General features: G+C 44.9%; 1 protein-coding gene across 1 annotated transcript; it reads left to right on the forward strand.

The window, feature by feature from the left end:
• The first annotated feature begins 231 nt into the window (after nt 1-231).
• On the forward strand, nt 232-26,847 carry pde8b (phosphodiesterase 8B). The gene is given in 27 exon segments (XM_034547227.1): nt 232-370; nt 373-458; nt 461-535; nt 8,148-8,204; nt 12,469-12,659; nt 15,163-15,222; nt 16,008-16,065; nt 16,310-16,398; nt 16,508-16,586; nt 17,107-17,247; nt 17,332-17,420; nt 17,524-17,578; nt 19,605-19,656; nt 20,226-20,303; nt 20,407-20,483; nt 21,796-21,960; nt 22,441-22,486; nt 23,211-23,334; nt 23,496-23,628; nt 23,630-23,663; nt 23,666-23,694; nt 24,234-24,451; nt 24,562-24,694; nt 25,061-25,153; nt 25,156-25,230; nt 25,327-25,456; nt 26,738-26,847. Coding segments are annotated over 27 exon segments (2,616 nt in total).
• Nucleotides 26,848-27,264: the final 417 nt, after the last annotated feature.

Here is a 27,264-nt window from a genome sequence, read left to right on the forward strand (position 1 = left end):
GCAGTAGCCCCCCACCCCCCTCCGACCCCCCCTCTTCCTTGATGAGGTGTGCGGAGGAGAGAGCGACTCGAGCCCGCAGCCAATGCCCGGAGTGAAACGGCAGCCTGCGTGCGGGCCGGTGGTACCCGAGTGTCGGTGCTTTATTATCGAGGAGGAGGAGGCGGGCGGAGGAGGAGGGGGGTGGGGGGTGGGGGGGGGGGGATCTGACTCCGGAGGCGGCGTCGCTGAGGCATGGGCTGCGCTCCCAGCATCCACGTCTCTCAGAGCGGCGTGATCTACTGCCGGGACTCGGACGAATCCAACTCCCCCCACCAGACCACCACCATCTCCCAGGGCACCGCGGCCACGCTGCACGGGCTCTTCGTCAAGACCGCGCGGCCGAGACCATCCCCTCCGTCATCACCTACCAGAGCCGCCACTCGCGCAACAACTCGTGCGGCGATCGCAGGGAGACAGCGGCGGCGGCGGCGGCGGCGGCGGCGGGGCGCACGTCCGCATCGAGGCCGAGACGCAGACCAGCCACACCGGCGTCAAGGTATATATAGTGCAGAGGGGGGAGGGGGGGGGGGGCTGGCTCGTGCCACAGCATCATCACCTGGAGTCGTGAGTGGGAGAATCACACGTGAAGAGGCCCGTCGGTTTGTTTGTTTGTTTGTTTGTTTGTCACCGGAGGAGGAGGAGGCCTCCGCCTTTATTTACATTTCTGTGATGCCTTTGAGTTCATTCTCCTCTCCTTCAGCCGGACTTCAGTGGTGATACTACGTGTAACAGGACGTGTGATCTGATGCATGAGCTGTTTCTGTCAAAGATGCGGTGTAATAACTGAAAGATGGGCTTGCAGAATTAATATTTTATTGTCCTGACTTTTACAATTGATGCATGTTCGGTTGGACAAGCAGGATTTTACTATTTCTCCTCATTAGAGAGGTGAGAACTTTAGTCCCTCAACAGCTGTTACATAACCACCCTTACACCAAATAGTGGCCTGGAGGTGCACATACTCCACAACCTGGCAACCTGGCAATGAGATCAAGGTGGTTTTACAGTTGAGCTCCTCCATATTATAATGGCTTTATTACACATGTAATACATGGTTTAATACACACTTTGTAAAGTGTCACTAATTAGAACTTATGGACATATTTGACATTATTACAACTGCTATATTGCCATTTGTTGTGTTCGTACACCGGCCTCTATGGGTGCTGGTGGACATAAAAAAAACGTATATCTGCTCACGATTATAGGGTGTAATAAACCATTTATTACATCCTGGTAATGAATACAAGGAATTACAGTAAAGTGTTGCATTAAAAGCAACTTCACTACAAGTGTTGCTGGCGTGATGTTGCTGAAATTACCGAGAAATCTATTGTTTATTATTATTTATGGCAAACGGTTCTTGGTCGGGTGAGCCAAGACGGGCATCCACTCGGTTCGTCCTTGAGCGACAGCGCGCGTGCCTCAAAATAGGGCAAAGGGTCAAAGGGTCATCTGTGGTTTGACCGCTCGTGTTCTTGAGTCGACTTCAGTTCCTCCCACCGGACGCTGCTCTTCCACGCCGAAGGTTCACAAATACTGGGAGACGTCGTCCAATTTTGGCACACTGGAGACGCGGCGCTTAATAAGCGAAAATATGAATATTAAGAAATGAAAAATATGTCTCATTCATGTGAAAGTCAAAGTGCAATTCTCTTTTCTTTTTTGTTCTTTTTTTAAAAAACGTCCTTCTCAAAGCGTCTTCAAGGGATGAAGTCAAGAAAAAAAATCTAATAAGTGAACCTCGAGTTTCCACACGCAACAATCCGGTAACACGGGAGACGCGCTTCACTTCACTGAAGCAGCGAGTGTTAACGGTGAAAACGGTGAAAACGGTGAAAACGGTGAAAACGGTGAAAACGGTGACCATTTAATGTGTTTTTCATCCAGTCAGACCTCAGCATGACGATCACGAGCTGCTGGTGTTGTGTACTCGTCTTGTCACTTTTATTTGTGTGCCTCTTTCACTTGTTGATGGATCCCTCTCATGGGAGGAGCATGTGAACAAATACTTCTTCGTATTTATAATCGAGCCCCCAGAGGATGACGCTGTGATTTGTTAAGAAGTAGTGGAGCAGATGATCATGTCGCCCCTCAGGATACGTTAACCCCCTCAGGCCTGGATTCACAAAAGGACACTTTAAACATGTTTTGGTAAACTGTGCTTCTGGACATTTGGTTTAAAAGAAGTCGTATCGTTTGACATTTGTGAATTTTGTTCTTAATGTCATGTTGTCAGGATATCTCTGGAGAGGCTCTACAAGTGTGTGTAGTTAAAACAGAGGAATTCTGCTCAGTTCATCCGTCTGCGTCTTCCACACTCAAATATTATTCCTCCAGAATTGTGTTGACATCTTTTTGTTCATATGCAATGGAGAAAAAGTATTGCGATGCATAAATATAGCACTGCTTTCATCTCTGTGTGTTCTTGTGTTTGTAAACTGATTGTCTCCGTCGGCTTTCTGTTTATTTTTGCAAACAAAAAGACATATTAGAAAAGAAATGGCGGACAAGTGATAAAATACTGAAATGTCAACAAATAGCAGAGCAACAGACCAAAAGAAACATCAGTTAATCAAAACTCTGTTTGCGATGCAGCGTCGCTGAATCGGATCGTAACAGGAAGTCAAAGGACAGATGTTCCATAAACTAACATCACACTCCTGAGGAAAGAACCTGTTGATTTATAGCACATGTTTTGAAAACTGTTGGTTTATACAATCACAGTATCTTTAAAGCTGAGTGTAGACATGCGGCAATTTCTGGTGAAGCCAAAGCGGACGTGTCTTAAAGCTGAATTCTCTCTCCGACCCAAGGGGGCGACTCCTCTGGTTGTATAGAAGTCTATGCTTCATGTGTTAAAGCTGCATTCTCTCTCCTGACCCCCAGGGGGCGATCCTCTGGTTGTATAGAAGTCTATGCTTCATGTGTTAAAGCTGCATTCTCTCTCCTGACCCCAGGGGGCGACTCCTCTGGTTGTATAGAAGTCTATGCTTCATGTGTTAAAGCTGCATTCTCTCTCCTGACCACCAGGGGGCGACTCATCTGGTTGTATAGAAGTCTATGCTTCATGTGTTAAAGCTGCATTCTCTCTCCTGACCACCAGGGGGCGACTCCTCTGGTTGTATAGAAGTCTATGCTTCATGTGTTAAAGCTGCACATTTTGCACATTGTAGTTTATTTTTGACGCTGTTTTGTCAGTTTTAAAAAAGATGAGCAACTCTAAATTATTGCATCGACTATAATCCGGCTGGAGTTAATTTAACCTTAAGCTAACCTTAAAAACCTGTAACACTTAACATTATTGTTCTCAGCAACCTTAAAAAGTCCATTCTGAATTTCAATTGTTCAGTTTTGAGCCTCAACTGTTTCTCTCGCATCTTTTACAGTAATGCTGTACCGTTACTGTAAAAGTTGTTGGCCATACAGTCTACCTCATACACGGTTGTGGAATGTTACGCTGTAATGCTTTTAACACTCTCTCAGTGTTGGAAAGATCCCAAACCTGCCCAGGCGGAGGTGGGCGGGGCCAAACCGCGACCTGATTTAGGTCTTTGTTTGCTGGAGCATGCTTCGTGTCTGTATGTCATCAGTTTTGACGTTATTGCCTTTTTTTGGTGTTAATTCTTTGTTATTTCAGATGCATTTGAGCATTTTTCTTCCAGTACAGAAGCTTATAAACCAGATCCGGCAATAAAAAAAAAAAAAGACTTTCCCACAATCCGTCTCACAGGTTTAATCGACATGTTAATGCAGCGGCATCGGGAATAAAAGTCAAGCTTTGTCCCACAGAGAGTAATTATGATTAAGATTTTTGCCAGTTTTGTTATTGTTTCAGCGTTTGTTTCAGCCGACGTGGTCTGGACACGGTCTGAGTCTGCATGTAAAGAGGGGGGGGGGGGGGGGGGGGTTCATCCAGACTGTGAAGTGGAAAATAGTTAAAATGTTGGACCGGGACAAACTGTTTACATGTGAAAGAAGTTCCTGTAGGTGTGTGTTTACATGCACGTTATCTCACTGGAGCGGAGTTCTATCAATGTCATGTTTCCTTGCTCTTTTTCTTTTTTTGGGGGGGGGGGGGGATTTTGAAATGAAGTAGCGGAGATGATGGCACTTTTATCACGGAAGTCAGATGATGCATGACTTTTTTGGGAGCGGGGAGGAATTCCAAAACCAGATTCGTGCAAAGCAGTTTTAGTGGAATAACACCCAATATCAAATTGCATTAATAGATGAGTCAGTTTTATTCACAAGGATTAGCCTGCGTACAAAAATGAGTCATAAGTGGAAGTATCTGTCGAGTTAACTGGACAAGAGCTCCACTAATGCTGTGATTTTACACTGATTACATTATTGATAGATTACGTAAGCATAACACAACCAAACAGTAGGTCACATAAATATTAAAGTCGAATATGATGTCAGACAGAATTGATTGTATATGACTACAACACATGTGATGATAAACAAGATGATGTTTTACTTCTCACCTGATTTATTTCCCCCAGTAAACGTGAGTCTGCGACCTGTCAATCACCCCGTAGCCCCGCCCTAAAGCATGGTCACGCCATCAGTTGGATCAGCGTGAGCTCATTTCGACTTCACGGCGTGCAAAGAAGCCCTCCGGGCGAGGAAGATGGCGGTCGCGGCGTGCAGGCCAGACGCATGCGAACAGCGATACGACGAAAAGCTTTTATCTGCCAAGTACGAAGAAATGTGTCCACTAACATTTCACCGTGGCTGAGATCAGAGGCTTTAACCAGAATAACGTCACGCTGTATCATTTCATTTCCAGTCTGTTGAGTTTCAAAGTATGAGCCACACACACACACACACACACACACACACAAACACACGCACACACGGTCGAGATGAGAAATGCATTCGCTCAATAATGATTCGACGTTGGCCCGCGAGTGTAAACAACTCTCTCTCTGTTCTCCGGCCATAATGTAAACTCACTTGTCATCTTTATAATCTGACAGCCTTGTAAACGTTGATAAAAAACACCTTCAAGAGAATACATGAAACATGCTGAGGGGGGGGGGGGGGTAAATCTGGGTCCTAATGTGTGTGTGTGTGTGTGTGTGTGTGTGTGTGTATACACTACATGCAGTGACGTGACGTACCTGGGCCCCAGCGAGTAATTAAGGGTTTATTTACACGGCACAAGAACAATGGAATGAGCTGATATGAGTTCAAGAGGAAAACTTCTTTATGATGTTAGCAGGTAGTTTAAAATCCATATATAACTTGTGCCTGAGAATCTTCACGTTTTTTATTATTATTATTTTTTTTTTCACATGTCAAATTAATCCATTGATAGTTGATGGGGACTTTTATGATTCCTGTGTAAAGAGGAACTGCCGACGGCTAGTTCTGCATACTTTTATTGAAGCCAATTTGCCAAAATGTAAACAGATATATAAACAGATATTTGTCTCTGTCTCCATGGCGACAGTATACTTCCTGTATAGATCCTCGAAACGATCAGTCCCAACACATTAGATGCGGTCGCGTGCGGTTTTTGATGTTTTGCTTAAACGATACAAGAAATCAGTGCACGACGTACATCAGACGTGCACTACCAATGTTATTGTTTCTCTTTATTTCATAGCTAATCTACATGGAGCTCTTTGAGTGTCTTTGCAGTACGTTGTGATTTCATGCACGTAAACTACTCGACATCTTCTGCAACTTTAAAAACAATGTTTTTTTATGTAAATCTTCAGCTTCCAAATCACCGATTTTAAAAACACGAATACCAAAACGTGTCTTTGCGTCGACTTTTTACTTCCGGTCTTTTTTTCTCTTTCCGCCAACGTCCTCTGACTTTTTTTTAACGTCTTTCCATATCTCCCCTCTCGGTTGTCTGAATCCTCATGAACGGAGCGTAACCAGCGGCCTTCTCGCGCTCCTCCACCTCCACCTCCACCTCCACCTCCACCTCCACCACTCGCCTCATCTCCGAGTCTCTTGTCTCTTGACGCCTCCTCACTCCCTGACTGATCTCCCTCCAAACTCTTCAGTGATTTCTGCATCGTCTGTCCCCGTTTGCACTTCCTTCCTGTTCTGCTTCACATCTGGCGGCGGCGTCCTCAAGTAAAACACAATTACTCATGAAGCCGAACCCTCGACCCCCCCCCCCCCCCCCTCTCTCTGACATCTTTGGAGTCTTTGCTTCTGGTTGTCAACGGTGATCCGGTCCCCTCGGCTTTTCCTCTTTTTTTTCAGTCTTTTGCCTCCCAACACTGAACCACAAGCTGCTTGCTGGCCCCTCCTCCTGACGGCTGTAGCTCGTCGTCTCTTCCTGGTTTGACCTCGTCTCTCCGACCTGACGACATGGAAGTGATTCCAGCTCACGCTTCCAAGAATCTCTTTGCACTCGGAGACAAACAACTGACTCACCTGATCAGGGATGTTCTCTCCACCGGGGCGTAAAAGAAAAGAAAACACTTCCTGGAGCTGCTCCAGAGTAAAAGATCAGCTGAAGAAAGTGATATGATATAATATATATATATATATATATATTATACCTTTTACTGTGGAGCAGCTCCAGGAAGTGTTTTCTTTTCTTTAATAACGTGCAGACATCGTGAAGCTGTCCCTCTCTCTGCTTCGCTGTGAGACATTGAGACTTTATTATTGGGTACTTAATGTCCTTTTTTAAAGTCCATGAAAACATAATTGATCAATCGGCTTCTTTTCCGCTGAGTGACGGGTTCTACAGCAACGGATCATTTAGGTTAAATCGCTTGATGGAGAGACGGATAGTTTATCTCGACACAAATTCCCGTTCCCGTTCAGAAGAGAGCTGTTGAGGGGGCGGTCCCTAATAACACTTAAAAGGCAAAGTGTCTCTCTAAATAACAACAACAAAAAAAGACAGAATTAATACATCCTGTGTCAATGGGCTCAAGTCTTATTTTGAGTTTAGGACCGTTTACTATATATTTCTATACATAATTAATACGATCATAAAAGTGAATACAAAGTCAGTGCATTATAGAGCAGCACACATCTTGCATAAAATACCTCGATGGCTCACTAGAGAGATGAATTGGAGCCATCTTGGAGGTCAAAGGTCAAACTCTCAAACAATACGTGTGTGTGTGTGTAAAAGGCCTCACATTAGAAGGAACTAAATCATTTGGGTCGCATGCCAACACTGATGCTGCCTTGTTGATATCATAATGTTCTATTGAAGCAACGTAGATGCACGTTACTCAAACATCTTAAAGTGGAGCGCCCCCAAATCTCTGGCTGACGTTCGGCCGGTCGAGTAACCGCTGACGAGCGGCGTGCGTTCGAGTCCCCACCTGGTCTCCACCGCGTCATGCAGTTTTTCTTTCTCCATCCCTCGGTACTCTTTTCTGTGGACGCCTCCTGGACATGCGTCTCCCGCTGCAGAGAGAGACCTTTTAATCCGGAGCGCTCCCTGTGTGCATTATGAGCGCGTGTTTACCGACGTGTTTACCGACGTGTTTACCGACGTGTTTGCACGTCTTCCCGACACACAACAACACTTCGCCGGGGAGAAATGAGTCGGAGGCGGTGAACCGCTGAAGCGTCGCCGTAAACACAACCGCTGATTCATTGTGTGTCCAAAGTGTGGAGTAAGCATGTGTGTGATGAGTGACGCATGAGGCCGGGCTGCGAAACACACACACACACACACACACACACCACACACACACACACACACACCAGCTCAGGGTGTGATGCTCCTGCAGTGGGATTATCCAAGTAAACCTGTGAGTTCAGTCTGCGGCTGCCTGCTAATACCTTCTAAAGAGGTTCGCAGTGGACGGCTTCACTCCGGCTGACACTGCAGTAAAGAAACTAGATAGATAGATAAATATATATATATATATTTTTTTTTTTATAAAGAGGCTGTTGTACTTCTTATTGGTGCATGGAGTCTCAGACGTGAGAGAGGGAGGTCAGGGAGAAGATTAAAGGAGCTGAAGTCAGTCAGTATGCCACCATGCTTCTGGACATGAATGGTAAAATGGTAAGAAGTCTTTGCAGCTTGATGTTGTTGTTGTTGTTGTTTAACGTGCGTGGTTTGCTGTGGTTCACGCGTCGTCTCGTCTGTTTTCCTGCAGGTTTCAGCTACAGAAGAATGTGTCGGACCCATGAGACTGACCCAAGAGCCCATTCAGGTGAGAGGCGCTCAGCAAATTACTCGTATTGGAAGACGCTGAAATCAGAGAATATTTGACTTTTCATTCACAATTTTTGATTGAAAAATTATTCATTTATTATCATTAGTTGATTAATTGTTTAAGCTCTACATGAACTTTAATGGTGATGTTAGATACCCCCTAGTTTCTGTCAAATTATAAAAATGTTCTTTTAAAATAATGTATGTTACTGTAAACTTTGTCTTCATCGACTCAATAATAATATTCACTGCAGCACAATATATATATATATATATATATATATATATATATATATACAGTACATACATACACCACAGGAAGAGGAAAATAGCAACTCTCCTACTCTTTAATGTCCAGTTGTATTCAACATTACTTAATTACATAAACTTTGTCATTTCCATGAGGGAGCGATCACCCATACGACTGTTTGTGGCCAGTTCACAGTTTGTCAAGTCAGGTGTCCATAGAGCAGTGAAACGGGTCTCAAGTGGAAGTGAAACCAAAAGTCCTTGTTTTGTGCCCAAAGGAATATATTCAAGAGTTTAAATGAGGCTTCAAGAGGAATAGGTTGTCTTTTTAGTCCAAAACCTATCCTTTAAATAATATATTATAATAATAATACAATATAAATATCTCCCCTAGTTTGTTTTGTTTTGAAATTAAAATGTAGGAAATAACATAAATCATCGATGATTTGGAGCTATCCCATTATAGCTATACCATATCCCACTGTACGATCTACACACTGAGCTGAGCACGTTTTATAAGAGGACATTAATAATGATAATAATAACTTTATTTATATAGCGCCTTTCAAAACAAAGTTGCAAAGTGCTTCACAATAATAAAAAAAAACATATAAGTGAATAAGATTCTGATTTTAGAGGTAAAACTAAATGAATTCTTTATTTATTCTGGAATAGTCCAAGGTGAGGTCGGGCAGAGTCGAGGATTGCCTGCGCTCGTCCTCCTGCGAGGGATTATTCGGCCATGTGCTTGTCAGATTTACTCTTACGCAACAAAGAAACCCTGAGAGGTGACGAGCTCCTCGACCTCCAGGGAGCCGCTGCTTCCAGGAGGCGCTTTCCTTTCATTTGCTCGAGTGTGACCCATCTTCAGGGAGGTCTTCTGGGTTTGAGCTCCGCTCCAGTGTGGCCCCTCCTCCTCCTTATCCGCCCCGCCGAATACAGGAATATGTGTGACATTTATTTATTTTATTTATTTTATTTATTTTATTTATTTTATTTATTTTATTTATTTTATTTATTTTATTTATTTTTTATTTTATTTTAATAAATATTATTGTATTTATTTTTATGTATATATAAATAAATATATATATTTTTTAATATATATATATATATAAATATAATAGATATATAAATATTTATATAGATAAATAAATAAATATTATTTTATTTCTTTTTTATATATATATATATACTGTAATAATAATAATAATGCATTACATTAGCATAGTGAGTTTTCCTTGACATTTCTAGCCCTGGAGAGTTTCAAGCTCTCCAGATACACCCCCCCCCCCCCCCCTCCCCCCCCCGCCCCCCCTCCTCCCCTGATGATTCATGTGTTGCACTCGTTGCACATACAAGTAACACACACACGTTGTGTGTTTTAGGGTTTTTCAGCCAAAGGTTTTGACATTCTGCTCCTTTTGAACATTTTAGTACCCACCGTGTTTTACATGAATATGAGCATGTGATTAGAGCCAAGTCAATTATTCAATTAGTAGATCAGCAGAAAGTTAATTGGAAAAATAATAAACTCAGACTATTCTCACATGCAAAGCATCCTGTCAGTGCAGTGTGAGTTTCTCCCGTGAGAGAGCAGAACACACGAAGGCCGTCCTTCACGTGCTCTCTGATACTCTCCCACACAGATAGAGATCCTCAAAGCCCGATGACACCTCTCTGAGTTTGGGAACCTCCTGCCGCCCGATGGCATCTGGCCCGGTTGTGCAAACACGGCGGATTAACCTCTGACCTCTCAGTCTGGAGCCATGCACGGCGGTTACATACAAACCGTGAGCCGTGTCTCGCCTTCAAAAATAACTTTATGAGTATATATTTCAGTCACCGCGTGTTTTTTATTGACGGCTACAATAAGGTTGACTGAAACAAGAAATCTGCACACATTTTGATGCTAAACTTCCCGTTTCTTTGACCGCTGATCTCTTCTTCTCTTATTGAACTGTTCAGAGGGATCTTTGTAAATTAAATATCATCTATTTCTAAGGAGGAGATTCTACAAGCCGAGAGCATAAAAGAGCATTCAAGACGACAGATGGTGGTGAATGTTAAAGTTCTAGTTGCGTCTTTTAAGTAATTGTGTAAACACACGTTCGTTTGCGTGCCGTGACCGGTGAGGTCTCGGACCCCCATGATGGCGTTTAAATGCCCCCCCTCCTTGGCGACTGCGTGTACGTCACCCGGGGGTGGGGGTTTGAGGAGTAACGCCCCCCCCCCCCCCCCCCCCCCCCAAGAGGGCTCGTCGCCGGTGGCATATTTGGGTGGCGGGTCCAGAGATCTGTGCGTGTGGAATTTCACACGTTGGCACCGTGGTTACACAGAGCGGTGCCACGGTTACGCAAGCCAGCACGGGATCAAAGGCTGTGGACTTTCACAAGCACTCGCCAATACTCGCTCGTTCTCTCTCCTCCTCCTCCTCCTCCTCCTCCTCCTCCTGCCGTTCTCACCTGTTCTTTTCTGTCTTCCAGTCCGTCTTACCTCCAGATGTCCAGTTCGGTTTGGAGAGGCCTCAACTCATTTTTATCTGCGAGGTCACGGAGGCGCTTTAATAATAATAATACATTTTATTTGTACAGCGTGGTACTCAATGCACTTTACATGGTTGAAAACAAACACTAGAAGCAACACCAATATAAACGAGAAACGGTAAGAAACAAAACCAATACATACTGAACTAGCGTCACAGGTTAAAAGCTCCGAGTCCAAAAAGAGGTAATTATTTAATGTCCAATGCAACATGAGGCTCGACTTGATCATCGCTTTCTTCTGATGATTAAATGTTGACAGTTTAAAGGGCCAGAGCACGACGGTGTTAATGGATCTCTTTGCGTTGCTCTCGAATTGCTGCATTTAACTTTAAAATCCATGCTGCAAAATGTTCTTTCTAAATTATTGTTGTGTCTCAGAAGATATTGACGAGAATATGTGATGTGTGTGTGTGTGTGTGTGTGTGTGTCCGTGCGTGCGTGCGAGATCTAAAACTCACTTGTGATTTATGTGCCGCTGTTTTTTTATTTTTATTGATGGAACGACTCTTAAGTGGCAGAAGACGTTACCGTGGCATGACTGTGATGTTAACATGACGTTACCGTGGCGTTACTATGACGTTACCGCGGCGTTACTATGACGTTACCGTGACGTGGTCGCTTTAGCCCAGGTGGTCTTCATTCATGCGCTCTATTGAGGGTCATGTTGAGGAGTCTGTCCCAGCGTGCAATGAGCAAAGCAAGCTGCCATCCCACCAGATGGGGAAACCAGCAGACGGAGGAACTCACTTACAGTTATGGAGAGTTCCCAGTCTTCAAATCCCCCGTGCACGTCATGTGACTGTGGGAGGAAAATCCTCTCATTCTCAGAGAGAAGATGCAAATATATATATATATATATATACAGCGGTGAAAACCTTTTTTGTACTTTCTTGCTGTGAGACAACAAACTTACTCACAATAACTTCTTTTGTTGGATGTGTGTGTGTGTGTGTGTGTGTGTGTGTATATATATCCCCAGAAATAATTGTGGTATATTATTTTAAGACAATTTAATGCCAATGACAAAAATGCGCAATGCCAAAGTCTTGTTTTGCTCAAGATCAGAAAGTGAGTTTTTATTCATAACCATAAATTTTAACTAAATTAGAGCTGGTATTTTCCATTTATTGTGGTTGCTTTCAAAATGAATATATTTTTAGCTACAATGCCCCACAGTGTATAACTCAAACCTTAACAAAGTGGCTTCTCCTCAATGATCATAAACAGACCATCATTTAGGTCGTGTAGGTCTTAGAGATGGTGTGGTAGTCGGCCGCCCTGTACTGTAGCCTCGGTGTCAGAAGTGTATAATAGAGCCGAAGTCGGCTCCTTGGATGTGTGCTTCTCTGGAGAATGTCCTGCCTGAGTCGTAAATGTAGTGAGGACCCGCTAACACGGGTCTCCTATAATTATCACCGTGGTCGTCCGTCTCACCTCGGGCGTCCATTCCTTCCTCCGCCTCCTCAGGTGCTGCTGGTGTTCGCCAAGGAGGACAGCCAGAGCGACGCCTTCTGGTGGGCCTGCGACCGCGCCGGCTTCAGGTGCAACATCGCACGGACGCCCGAGTCGGCCGTCGAGAGTTTCCTGGACAAGCACCACGAGATCGTCGTCATCGACGGACGCCACTCGCGCTACTTCGAGCCCGAAGACGCGTGCCGGTGAGCCTTTTGTGCGCTCGTTTCTCATTTTGTCTCCCTGCCCGAGAAAAAAGGTTTCTCATAGACGTTTTTGGGAAATCGGCTTTTTTTTTTTGTTGAGGTTTGCTCATGTCTGTCTGTGTGGTAAAGATGACGCTAGAGCCGGTTAGCTTAGCTTAGCTTAGCTTAAAGACCGGTAACAAAATCCACCTTCCAGCCCCTATAAAACTCGTACACCAATAAATAGTTGCATAAGCACCTTAAAGCCTTAAAGCTGCATTCTCTCTACTGACCACCAGGGGGTCTATATATAATGACTCTACTTCTCTCTTGATTTATTCCCTCAGTAAACATTGTAAACATGAGTTTATGGCCTCTGATGTTCATTTAGTAAAATGATGATCCATTCAGAGTCAACTCGACCATAAAGTAGAGTATGCTTTAGGGCGGGGCTACAAGGGGATTGACAGGTTGCTCCCACGCCGTGTTTTCGCCCTCACTCTTGTTTCACTTCTGGTTCCAAAAACCAAGATGGCGGCGGCCTAAATGCCAAACCACCGACTTCAAAATGTTAGTCTAAAAACCAAGGGGCGGAGTCACAGTGACTACGTCTCGTTCTTATGTACAGGATATGGTTTCCCCTTTGTTTCCAGTCTGTATGCTAAGCTACGCTAACCAACTGTAGTTTCATATCTACCATGGAGACATGAGAGCGGCATCGATCATCTCGTGTTTTCCCCAAAAATCTTTGACGTATTTCGCCACTATTTTGGGAGACCGTGCAACAAAATCTTAATAACTAGGTACGCACGTGTGACTTTTAAATCAGGAATATGTTTGTGTGTGCCGTCCACATCAACAACATTGCAATAATTGCGTGATTAAAAAGTAACATTTATAAACAGTATTTGTATAGCCTCCCCTTTTCAAAAACAAAGTTACAAAGTCCTTCTTCACTTTGTGATTTTTCCTTAAAAAAAAATAAAACGGGTCAAAAACAATGTATGAATATGTTCTGGTGCTGCAGGAATTCTCGTTAAGCAGCACCAGTGCTCCCAGTGGGAAAGGTTAGCCTGGAGCTTTGTTGAGGAACTTGCAACAGGCTTCTTTTCTGTTTGACATTTTTCAACACACATGTTTGACATTAAACTAAGGGTTTAAAAAAAGGCTCTGATTATTTCTCATGCATGAGCATGAAACCCTTCACTTCAACCGGGGCTTAGATTACGAGGTTTCTACTTTAAAACTAGTAATAAACCAGAAAACCAGTCGCTCGTAATGCAGCTGAAGTTGAGGGCTCGTTGGCACCTCCTGGTGTTCACTGGAGGCACTGCGGGGCTTCTATCGTAGCCTGATGGCTGCTGCTCTCAAACTTGTTGCTTGTTGCTTGTGAAAAGGAGGAGGATGTCACAGTTCACGAGTGTCCATTGAAGTAGAGTGGCACTCCTCGAGTGAGTCTGAACCGGTGCGTTTGTTTGTTGACGGGTAAAGCTGGACGGTGGCCCGGGGGAGCCGAGAGTAGCGCACATGCAGGAATCTCTCTCTCTCTCTCTCTCTCTTTCTCTCTTTCTTTCTTGTCTGTTTTTTTTTCCCGGCTTCTTTTTCATGAACCTCTTTTTGCCTGCAGAATAACCTCATTGCATCCTTGTTCTCGCCAGGTGTTAGTTGTTATGGCCATTTTCTTTTAAAGATTTACGCAGGACGAAGTGTGTGTTTTTACACATTTTAAAAAGTAAAGGTATTCTCACTGAGTCCCCGGCGAATATTATAGGTGACGAAGAAGCCTAACCAATCTGATTATTGCACAAAAACACACTGCTGAACACGCGTCTGCTGTTTGACCTCTGTGAACAAAGGGGCGTGTGTTGTCCCATGGTTGATGTCCCTCTGGGCATCCTCGCAAGTTTGTGGAATATCCTCATTTCTCCTTTTTTTTATGTTTCTGTTTTTCTTTATATAATGTCATATCCCTGCCTTGCAATTGCTTTCATTGTTTCAGTTTTTACCTTGTAAAGTGCCTTTTTGAATACATTTTAAAGCGCGGTACAAAATAGATGTATTATTATTATTATTATTGTTTAGCTAAGAACTACTTCTGTTTATTTCTGCAGACATTATTATTATTATTATTATTATTATATTTTGTATTATTATTAGGAACCAATCCAAAGTCATCATAAAAGCCACGACCAAGTATTTCTATTGAGGGATTTATTATTTCCTCTCTCAGTCCGATTTATTCATTCTTCTCTCAGTCCGTCACTCCTCTCCTCCTTTTCCTCACCTGCTCCCCCTGCTCCTCCTCCTCTCCTCTCCTCCTACTCTCCTCTCCTCTCCTCTCCTCTCCTCTCCTCTCCTCTCCTCCTCTTGTCTCCCCTCCACTTTCCCGTACGTTCTTCCAGCAACGTGGCTTTTGTGGTCTAAAACCTGTTGAGTCTTGAGTCAAGAAAGGTCCCGTTCCCTCTTGTGTGGCGATGACATCATCTTTACTGACTTTTTAATCCGCATTTTTTTTTAATTCCAGGTTGATCCGCGCAACGAAGCCCTCCGAAAACACAGTTATTCTCGCTGTTGTGCCGCAAAAGTGAGTTTTATTTTGTATTTTGTATTTTTTTTACCTTTCTGAAGCCTTTAACACCCGTGTTGGAGGTGTTTTGTGCAGTTATTCTTTCATAGTCCCTGAAAACTTTGCTTCAAAGTAAAAAAAGAAAGAAAGAGAAAGCAGTATTTACGAGTTAATGCAAACTCAAGACTTCCTCCATATTTACAGGTTGCCTTGATGTTTTTCACACTTCTTTGATCAATATCAAGTTATCCGTGAACGGAACTCAACACTTCCTCAGATTTTCACAATAAAAGTGGCAGCCTTTTCTCTTTTGTGGACAGGCTTTTAATGTGAAAAAACACACTTGTTATATTGAGGGCATATACAACTTTAGTTAAATGCCGAACACCAGTTAGACGCCGAGTCCCTTTAACCATTTTAAGTGGACACTCCCTGCCTTCAAAAGTTAGAATACTTGTCCATTTCCTAAGTATTTATATTCCTTTCAGTCTGTAAGGGCCCACCAAAAATAAATAAAAAAAGAACAATATTTCTCTCTCCTCCCTGTAGCGGGTTGTTGGGTATGCTTGTTTTCGTCACCTTGCCGGCTACAGAATAAAAGCGTCCCCACTTTTCTCTGTTTTAGTTTTCACCTTCACGCTCGTTGCTGAGCCTGCTGCAGGGATTTAAGAGAGGTTTAGAAAAAGAGAGGTTTAGATCAAATGATTCGTTATTTCATAGCCAAACATACGCTGGTCGATGGATGTGTTTTCGAAGCACCCCGGTTGCAGCCGCTAACGATTCTTTTCCTTGTCGTTGTGCAGACCGGCCGACCAGGACGAGCCATCCGTTCTTCCTCTCCTCTGTGCAGGATTTAACCGGGTACGTCGCCTTTTCCCCCTCCTGAATGTGTGTTTTCCTGCAGGCCGAGTGTGATATCCTGCTTTTCATCGAGCCTCCGAGGGCCCGATTGTTCCGCGGCGTTCGGTGGTTGCAACAAAAAAAACACACACACACACACACACACACACAAGTGGCTGCTGAGTAAATCCTGACTCACTCCCCCCTGTCTCTCTTTCTCCTCCTCCTCCTCCAAACACACCGCTTAACCCGGTTCGGCCTCCAGAGGTTTGTGGAGAGCAGCAGTGTGTCGGCCTGCTGCAATGAGCTCATACAGATGGAGCACGGGGAGGTGCGCTGCCAGTTCAAACTCAGGTACGGTACCTTTAATCATAGTCCTGCAGTCATATTAGTGGTCAGACACGTATACAAGGTGTCGGTGCTGCTGATCCTGAGATGCTGCGGCTTCATTTGATCCCCGCAGGGCTTGTAACTCCGTCTTCACGGCCTTGGAGCACTGTCAGGAGGCTGTGGAGATCACCAGTGAGGACCACATAATACAGGTAATGCACATGCATGCACATGCATGCACAGGCATGCACAGGCATGCAGGGCTAGAAGGAGCGAGATTCTTTCAGGTACCACGCCGTACTCTCCAGCCTGTTGGGAGGATGGACATTTAAAAACTAAAATCTTATCCGAGCAATAAGGTTACGAAGGATTTGAGCGCTACCGCTAGCCGGGTGGGTTTGAAGTGGGTTTGTTTGTATACTTCCGTCTTCTGTTGGGGTAAAATGAGTTCCACTTCAGTTCCACGTCGGAAAGAGGATGTCTAAATGCCATAACGATGTAAAAATCCATAATAGTGTAAGTGCTTGCTGTGTGTAATGCGCCGACTGTGACGTCGTACCGTACATGCAGCGGCGTCGGCGTGCAGAAATCTGCCTTAGTTCATGTGTGGGGAAACGTTTTTAATACATACTTTGACCAAAACTAGAACTAGAAGAACACTGGTGTATATATCATAAGGGACACGCCCCTTTTTAAAGCTGCAGGATGGTGTATGTGTTTTTTTTCCCCCAGTACGTGAACCCGGCGTTCGAGCGTATGATGGGCTACCACAAGGGGGAGTTGATCGGCAAGGAACTCACCGAACTCCCCAAGAGCGACAAGAACCGCGTCGACCTGCTGGACACCATCAACACCTGCATTAAAAAGGGAAAGGTGAGTCCGGGCACGTGCCTCCATCCACCCCGGGGGACGCCCCCGCTGTATCACCTGCCTGACTGCTCTGCCTTGTCTCTGAAGGAGTGGCAGGGCATCTACTACGCCAGGAAGAAGTCGGGCGACAGCGTCCAGCAGCACGTGAAGATAACGCCCGTCCTCGGCCAAGGAGGGTAAGCTACGATCAAAATCGGCCCCAAAAAAGTGCTCAAGGGGGGAATTTACCCCCAGAAGTGCTGAATGACTGACGGAAATCTCGTCTCGCTTTCCAAACAGGAAGATTCGACATTTCGTGGCCATCAAGAGACCTCACATTGACAACAATAATCAGGTGAGGTGTGTGTGATGACATCGTGTGTGTGTGGGTGTGTGTGTGTGTGTGACACAGATAAAGAGGCCATCTCCTTTTATGGTCAAGGAAATTATGACTTTTTTTCTATCACAAGAGTGGGAAAATACATATCTTCAGGTACCTGAGGCAGACATTTTAAATCTGCCGTTAGTGATCGAGCCCCAACCGGGTTGCGAAACTCCGCCGGCAGTTGCATGAATACTTCGAATGAACGGCGAGTGTCATATTTTAAATACTTGAGCGGGTATACGCAGCCTCGCAGGCGCCCCCAGATTCGGGTTGACACGCCTCTGAAGCAGGGTGTGCCGCCGCCGTCACACTAAGCTACGCTAAGCTACGGCTAAAGCACCATGATACCCCCGCTAAGGCCCCCCCCACCACCACCACGAGAGGGCCAGCAGCCAGGCGCCGGGGGCTATTTATACCCCCGTGGGCAAAAAGCTGCACAGAGACCGGCTTTGTCTCTCTCTCTCTCTCTCTCCTCATCTCTCCTCTCTCTCTCTCTCATCTCTCTATCTCTCTCTCTCTCTCGTGTGGACACAAGGTGAGTCAGCCGTTTGGCGTCTGCCTGCCAAAAGACAAGATGGCGTTTCGTTCCTGCTTTTAGGATCGGGAATCCTGATCCCCCCCACCCCCCACCCCCTCCTCCCTCCTCCTCCTCCCACCACGACCTGAATCATGCAGTGTCAAACAGAGCGGTTTTATCAGAGTGTCCCCCCCCCCCCCCTTTTTCATCCCACATTACATGATGCAAAGTGAGAACAAAAGTTAGTATTTGGTGACATTTGAAAACCCGAATGATCCGTGAGTCCCCGTCCCGTGTCTCCACTGAGACGACCCGAAGGCCACAGAGGGCCTTTTCAGGAGAGCCCTTACCTGACGCCGACCGGAGGACATTTTCCTCCGAGCACTTAAAAACTCCACGTTATTCCTCGTCTGTCCCCACCCGGACGTTTTTTTTGGCCGCGGGCCGCGGTTTCCATTTCATAACGTTGTTTTGGTTCGCAGTGTTTGTCCAAGCACTCCAGACTTGCAGCAGGTTTACGGTCGCTCTGTGTTTGTCTTTCCCTCTCAATTAAAGGGCCATCAAAGTTCCCAGCTTCAGTCAAGTTCATTCAAAATAAAAAAAAAATGTTTTATTTAAAAGATGTGTTTGTGCTTCGCAGCCCAAGAAGACCATTTAAGATGTAGCCAGCAAAAACAATCTGGAAACCTTGTATGTCATTAGAAATGTTTATACTGTCTTAATCCTATTTATTCAGCACACTGGAGACCTGAGAGACGTACAGTTAAAGAGGGGTGCAGGAGGGGGGGGGGGGGGCTGTCAAAAGAGAAAATAAGCAACTGTGTTGAAGTGACGTGGAGTGAAAAATGTGCACGGTGCACCGTCAGCAGGATGTAACGGTGCAGGTGAGTCACCGGGTGAGGGAAATCTCCTCTAACCGGATTAAACCGGCTCTACTTATCCATACCTACCTACATGACCTCAGCGCGACTAACAGGATGTCCTGTACGAATTGTCACCTGCATGAAAATATATATATATATTATAAACATGGAGAAATGGTAAATGTTTTAAATGTTTTTTTACATAATATTTATTAGACATCATTTTTGTCAATCTTAAGGTAACTTTGAGAGAAAAAAGAAAATAAATAAATAAATATTTTTTTTTCTTATTTATATATATATATATATATATATATAAGAAAGAAAAAAAAATATATATATATAAGAAAAATAATCATATATATATATTTCTATTTTTTATTTTTTTATTTTCTTATTTATATATATATATTTCTCAAAGTTACCTTAAGATTCACAAAAATGCTGCCTAATAAATATGAGAGAAAATGGTAAAAAAATAAACAAAAAAAACATATTACAGAACTGTCACTCACACGATGACACACAGATGTGAATGTGAAGCTAACAAATGAAATAAATTAGTGTGTAAATAAGTAGACTCCAATTTAACGTGCTTTAACCGTCTCCTGCTCAGGTTCACAAGTTCAACAAGGAGGAGCGATGCGGCGGGGAACACTCCCAGTCAGGTAACTCTCCACGAGACATTACGCAATGATGACGGAGTCTCCTCATTGGACGGCTGGATTATTATGGATTATTGTAGGCCAGCGTGCTTTAGAGGTCAGGCGAGATCACATCTGAATCACAGAGCCCATATTTTAGTGTAAATATAAAGAAAATTAAATCCTTATGTTTAAAAAAGGAGACATTGTGTTATTCATTTGCCTTTTTGTTTTGTTTTGTTTTTGTTGGCACACATTTAATTTGATTTATCTATTCCCTGTTTTCAATGCAACGTTTTCTTTTCCTCGCCACATGTTAAATTGACCTAATATAATAATGGCATAATGAAATGGGGCGTATTCGTGCAGCTGTGTTTGGACGACATATTCATGCAGCTTTGGGAAAACTGATTTAAAAGTCTATTGTATCATCCAGATAATAAGATAATATGTCTTTAAAGATGCTTCTGGTTCATGCCGGTTCCCCCGAGGCACAAACTGGGGCAAACTGATCCGTTATTTCAATCTAAACCCCGTCCGGTCTGAACATGCTGTACATTTAAAGTGCATCCCGTCCCTCCGCCCCTCTGCAGAGTGCCATTCTCTACGTCACCGGGACCGGAGGAAAGACTCCATCGACGCCAGGTCCATCAGCTCTCGCGGTAGTGACGGTGAGACCGGTCTGGATGAAGGGAGACGTTAATTATAATATACTTATGGCGATCAATGAGTCTCACCTTCATGATTCTTTTTATTTCATTTTTTTTATTGCAGCTTCCAGTTTACAGAATCGAAGATATTCCTCCGTGGCCCGGATTCACTCCATGACTATCGAGGCTCCCATCACAAAGGTACTCAAAAAAAAATAACATTGGTAATTTTTATTTTTTATTTGGCACTGAATATAGAAACAAACTAACATTCTGCATGTTTTTTCTCCATTTGAGTCAAATTGAAGACTTTTTTTCTTTTTTTTTTGATGATGGATCATTTTTGTGGCAAAAATCTATATTTTACACATTTTACGCATTATCCTCAGTGATCAGAGTGAGTTTTTTTCAATGTCAACAACTGTTAAGCCTAGATTTACTGAATTTATCACAGAAAACATCTTGAAAATCTTGAAAATGACAGGAAAAAGCATATTGATATGATCATTTATTAAATATACAATGGAATAACATCATTTTCATCATATTGCCAACAGTTTACAATCAGAAAATGTTTTATTCTTTGGCAAATTTCAGTTTGGGAAACAGTTTTAAATAATATATTGCAAACAACGTTAAGTTAAAGAAGCAGGGGGGAGGGTGGGGGTGGGGGGGGGGGGGGTCATGCCATGCCAGTCGAGCTCATTCCTCCGCCGGCCGTCATCATGTTGGACCTTCACCAAGAATAAAGTTCTTTTCTGGCCCTCAACCAGCTCATCTTCATCAGCCGACGCTCGCGGCTTCACGTCAGCGCGTCAAACCCGTCCGTTCAAATTCTGGCGTTTTGGCACGTTGTTCCAACAGCCAATCAGAGGCCATTAGAGCTGCAGGTTCTCTGAGCCAGTCGTGGAGGGTTCGCCGCCTCCATCTGGTATTAAACTCACTTTCTTGCAGAGTAGCGAGACTTTTATGGAAATTTAGCGCCGATAATAAGACGCATGTAGATGTCTTATTACATCCGACGGTCAGTTTCAGTACATTTTTATAATTATTTGTGTCCCATTTGGCAGCTCTCTCTCTCTCTCTCTCTCTCTTTCTCCGACACGACTCTGAAGACACGAGAAACACTTCGGGGGATTAAAAGTTAAAGCAGAAAAATGTATTTGCAGTAAAAAACAAACATCCCATTGTTTCTGCATTCATAGCGGGAAGCTACATTTCTCAGGATTGGTGTGAAAGAGCACCATTTTTGTGGATTTCTAATCCACTATTACTGCAACCCCCCCCCCCCCCCCCCCCCCCCCCCCGTGATCCTGTGATGCTCGTGTGTCTCCGAGCAGCATCTTTTTTTAGCCGTTTTCCCCTCAGACAGCTCTTTTTCTCCAGCGTCACATGAACGCCTCCATGAAAGGAGCGCTCTGTTCCATATAGCACGTCTCGCAGAGGGCTCTTTTGTGCATGTTTTTTTTTTTTTGCAGAAACACAGATGTTTTTTTTTTTTTCTGCGTCCCAGGTAATAAACATCATCAACGCGGCCCAGGAGAGCAGTCCGGTGACGGTGGCCGAGGCCCTGGACCGCGTGTTGGAGATCCTGAGGACCACCGAGCTCTACTCGCCTCAGCTCGCCGCCAAAGACGATGACCCCCACACCAACGACCTGGTCGGGGGGCTCATGAGCGTAAGAGCCTCGCGTTAGATACCCGGCATCGGCCTTTGAGTTCACTCATAAGTACACGTGCACGAAACTCTTTATAAGGAGAAGTTCGGAGTAGTCTTTATGTTTTGATCACATTGTAAAAATGTTCTGACCTCATGCGTCTGAATCTTTTTGGCATCCCAAATCAAATGTGTGTGTTTTTCCGAGTGCCAACGGAGTCTTTGTTTATACTTTTTTTTTGTTGTACAAGACCAACTATGAGGTGGGTAACTGCACGCAGATGTTGGTCGTTCTGCAAACGGAGTTTATTAAGTTTTCATATCCATCGGTCGACCGCAGAAACAAATACCAATCTAGGGGGGGTTTGTCCTATTATTTAAACTGAGTTAAAGCTTTTCATAAAAATATGTGCTATGATTTTCTTTAAATGAACCAAAGAACAATTCATGTTTTTCCACAATGAATTAACCCAATTTCTTATTTTTTATTTTTTGTCTCCAGGACGGGCTGCGGAGACTCTCTGGGAATGAATATGTCTTCTGCAAAAGTACGTTTTATAGAACCAATAAATATATATTAATACAATATGATAATAGAAGTAATGCACACCCACAGTACTTTCCACTCACTGTGTAACTGATATACTCTCACAATACTCTTCACATGTTGATGCTAATCGTGGCCAGAGAGCCAGGCTAGCTGTTTCCCCCTGCTTCCAGTCTTTATGCTAAGCTAAGCTAATCAACTCCCAACCCCCAGAGTCATATTTAACGCACATGTACGAGAGCGGCATCGATCTTCTCGTCTGACTCTCGGCTAAAAGTCTGGATACGTTCACGAAGCTCTGATATCGACCTTCCTTTCTTCGCCGGCTAATTCTCTAAAAGATAACGAAAGAGTTTTAATGTCGCCGTCATTACCACAGAGATGATGTAACCTTTTAGTGGTTATTGTCCAGATGAATGTTCTTGAAGACGTGTGAATCCTTCCATCTGAGTTCATTGCGTAACCCCGTTATCGTGATTTAAAGTCACAGGAGCACTTCACCGAGGGACGATCCAAAGCCAGAGTCTGACCCTCATACGAGCCTCTAAACAATCTTATCGCACGCCATCTTTCCACAGAGTCTGTATACAGAGGTTAGAGAGCCAAGATTGGCACGGCCATGTATTATTATTCATCCGTCAAAATCCCACACAGCTCGGTTTGCCCCTTTTTTATGGTCAAATCACCTTAAAGTGTGTGTGTGTGTGTGTGTGTGTGTGTGTTAGACATGAGCCAGCTGGCCATCCCAGTCACTCTGAGCGACGTCCCTCCGCCCATCGCCGAGATGCTGAACGATGAGGAGTGCTGGGAGTTCAACATCCTGGAGCTGGAGGTGGCGACACACAAGAGGTAAGAAGACCTGGAGGAAGACAAAAAGGGGCTTCTGCAGGTTATTATTGGATAGTCATCATTTAATTGTGACATATAAACATGAGAATGCAAGAAAGAAGGGGTGTCACAGATACCGGACGTTAGTGGGTGAAGTCTGGCGTGTGCGTGTCCCTCTGCAGGCCGCTGACTTACCTCGGGCTGAAGGTCTTTGCGAGTTTCGGCGTGTGCGACTTCCTGAAGTGCTCGGACGCCACGCTGCGCTGCTGGCTGCAGCTCATCGAGGCGAGCTACCACTCCTCCAACTCCTACCACAAGCTCCACGCACGCCGCGGACGTGCTGCACGCCACGCCCACTTCCTCCGCAAAGAGAGCGTGAAGGTACCGCCCGCCATTGTTTTCATAACCTGTGACGCTATTAGATATCTTTAAAATGTAATAGCTTCCGTTATTTATATCGACGCAATCTAGCATGAGACTTCTAACCACAGATATAGTGGATTAAAAAATAATGCACAAGAGGGATATCGGTTTCTCCTCCTGTGTATGTCTTTCTTTCTTGTTTGCAGAGTTTTACCTCATTTGAATTCAGGGTCTAAGGACTGAGGGGGTCATATGCCACTAATAAGGCAAAAGAAAAAGCAAAAATAACTTTGCAATATAACCTTTTGCACGCTAAAATATTCTCCATTTTGTTAGACATTTTAAACCAAACTGAAATAATACCGAGGCGTATGGAATAAAGTACAAGTCTGATAAATATGTGACTCATCAGCCAGGATGGTGACGTTTCTGCAGGCCGCCGTTGATTTTTGAGCATGAAAATAAATAAATAAATGATTATTCCAGACGGGTCTCTATTGAAGATACTTTTTATTGACACTGCCGTGTGTCGTGCTGGTTTTATTTTTCTCCTTCAGAACAGTCTGGACCAGCTGGACGAGGTGGCGGCGCTGATAGCGGCCGCGGTGCACGACGTGGACCACCCGGGCCGGACCAACTCCTTCCTGTGTAACGCCGGCAGCGAGCTGGCGGTCCTCTACAACGACACCGCCGTGCTGGAGAGCCACCACGCGGCCCTCGCCTTCCAGCTCACCGCCCGAGACGGCAAGAGCAACATCTTCAAGAACACGGACAGGTCGGTAGCGGGGCGCGTGGTGTCAGTGTGTGGTGTGTGTGTGTGTGTGTGTGCGTGTGCGTGTGTGGCGTTTACGATCCAGGTCTTTACTTTGTCCTCTCCGCTGACAGGAACCAGTTCCGGACCCTGCGACAGGCCATCATAGACATGGTGTTGGCGACGGAGATGACGAGACACTTTGAGCACGTCAGCAAGTTCGTGAACAGCATCAACAAGCCGATGGCGGCCATCGAGGAGACCAGCGTGGAGTGTGTGTGTGTGTGTGTGTGTGTGTGTGTGTTACGGCTTTGAGATCAAACGTGGCAGGTCTGTCATGTGCTCATCGTCTCTTTAAAATGTCCTGCTCTTTGTTATTGAATGTAAACAAAGCTCTGAGACTGGCTTTAGCTAGTTCACCGTAGTTAATTAAATAAACCTGTACTATGACTTGTCATTAAAAGATCGTAAAGACACAGTATAGTATATATATATATATATATATATATATATATATATATATATATATATATTACTATACTGTGTATATATATATATATATGTATACATACATATATATGTATTAGTCCCGTACATGTGTCTATGCATCATGGACTTGTGTGTCCCCTACAGAGCGTGAACAGTGACTGTGAAGCTCCGGCCAACATCAGGAACTCTCCAGAGAACCGTCTGCTGATCAAGAGGATGTTGATCAAGTGTGCAGATGGTTGCAAAACCCCTGCAGACCGCTGGAGCTCTGCATCGAGTGGGCCGGCCGGATCTCCGAGGAGTACTTTGCACAGGTGTGGGAACGGCACTAATGGGAAGAGTGCATTTAAGAGCTAATATATCATGTTAAAGGAAAAGCATTGTTTTTATTTCTCTCTGTTCGCCTGCAGACGGATGAGGAGAAGAGACAAGGGCTGCCGGTGGTGATGCCGGTGTTTGACCGGAACACCTGCAGCGTGCCCAAATCCCAGATCTCCTTCATTGACTATTTCATCACCGACATGTTTGACGCCTGGGATGGTGAGAACTACTCTTTCTGTATTTATTATTTAATTATATAGGTCAGATGGTTCCTAAAGATGAGCCCTGTACATATTTACCGTGGAATCACTTCCCAAGCTTAAAGTTTTACTTCAGTACGTTAAATAATTTGCTTGTTGAAGCTTCCTCAGCTGCTTTTTAAGGGTCTTCATGCCATTTATAATAAATAAATATCATTCTTTGTTCCTCTCTTTGATGATTGTCTCAAGCAGAGGTGTTTTCTCTTGTTAGTGAACGTACGGAGCCTCCTCCAACATTAAGTTGAGAGGTCATGAAAGTTCATAACTTCATAACTTTGGCTAAAACAAAACTAAATCTGAAGTGAACAGACCTCGTGCTTCCTTTCATCTCCTCACGTGGACTTCTATAGTTGTGACTGTTGTTCACATACTATTCAAAAAGAAATCAATGAAAACAGGAGTTCCTCATTTCTCTCGGCCGATCGCGGGCAGAGGGATCACATGGCCGCCGCTCCCCATTCCCACTGAATTCAGTCTCCCAAGAGGGAACTTGTTTACTGTCAACGGGGCTCTGATGTCACGGAAAGATTCCAAATGCCAGAGGGACGGAGAGCGACTGGGGGTTGGGAAATAAATAGCAGAGGGGATGAATGGGGGGGGGGGGGGGGCTTCATGAGCACTCGGGAGAGGGAGAGCAGTCGAGTTTTAATTCTAGTTGCACATAAACACACACACACACACGCAGCAGCCGCTTTCAATTCACCAGGGTCACCGCGGGGGTCACAGCGGGGGTCACAGTGGGGGTCACAGCGGGGGTCACAGCGGGGGTCACAGCGGGGGTCACAGCGGGGGTCACAGCGGGGGTCACAGTGGGGGTCACCGCCGGTTCCAGAGCGGCAGCGCGGTCATCAACGAACCGGAAAAAACGAGGACGTAAACAACACGGGGAGAAACACAAAGAGACCTTTTCACCCCACGAGTCCTTTTTAAATGTGGGAGAAACATCGGAGACTGTACATAACAATAACCACATGAGCTAACCACACACACACACACACACACACACACACACACATCCTAGCAGCTCGTCTGGAATGAAAGTGTCTGATAGCAGGTGTGAAATGAGTTTTAATAAAGTTCACATGTTCTTTGGTCGCTGTAATTGTTTTTTTATTTGTGGGACATTTTAGAAACGTGTACTTTATCGATTTTAAACTTGAACCCCCCCCCCCCCCCCCCCCCCCCCCCCCCCCCCCCCCCCCCCCCCCCCCCCCCCCCTCCTCCTCCCTCACCCCTCCAGCCTTCGCCAGCCTGCCTGGTCTCATGGAACACCTGTCGGAGAACTACAAGTACTGGAAGGGCTTGGACGAGATGAAGTGCAAGAGCCTGCGTCCTCCCACTCCTTCTTGACCGCCCCCGTCCCGACTGCAGCCCCTGTGCGGCGGAACAATTGAGTCTCTGACCCCCCCACACACACACACACACACACACACCAGACCTCCCCCCCCCCTCCACCTAAACTCATGGACAGGTTCACGGGGCCCTGCCGCTGGGCTTTCGGGGGGGGGGGGGGGGGGCAGACGTCACTGACTGACGCCGCACCGAGACGCCGTTTCCAATCTCAAATCACAGCCTCTTGGCGGCATGTAGGTGTGATGGGGGGGGGGGGGGCAGGTTGTCATTTCAGGGCCCCCCCCCCCCTATCGAGTATTCCTGATCGCACCTCCTATGAAGCTGTGAGGACCTCTTGGACCACCTGACAATCTGGACCACACAGTGTAACACCAGAAACCTGCACTTTAGCCGATCGAGACATTTTCATTTGCA

This window comes from Cyclopterus lumpus, chromosome 12 (assembly GCF_009769545.1).
Source record: "Cyclopterus lumpus isolate fCycLum1 chromosome 12, fCycLum1.pri, whole genome shotgun sequence".
Taxonomy (NCBI): Eukaryota; Metazoa; Chordata; class Actinopteri; order Perciformes; family Cyclopteridae; genus Cyclopterus; species Cyclopterus lumpus.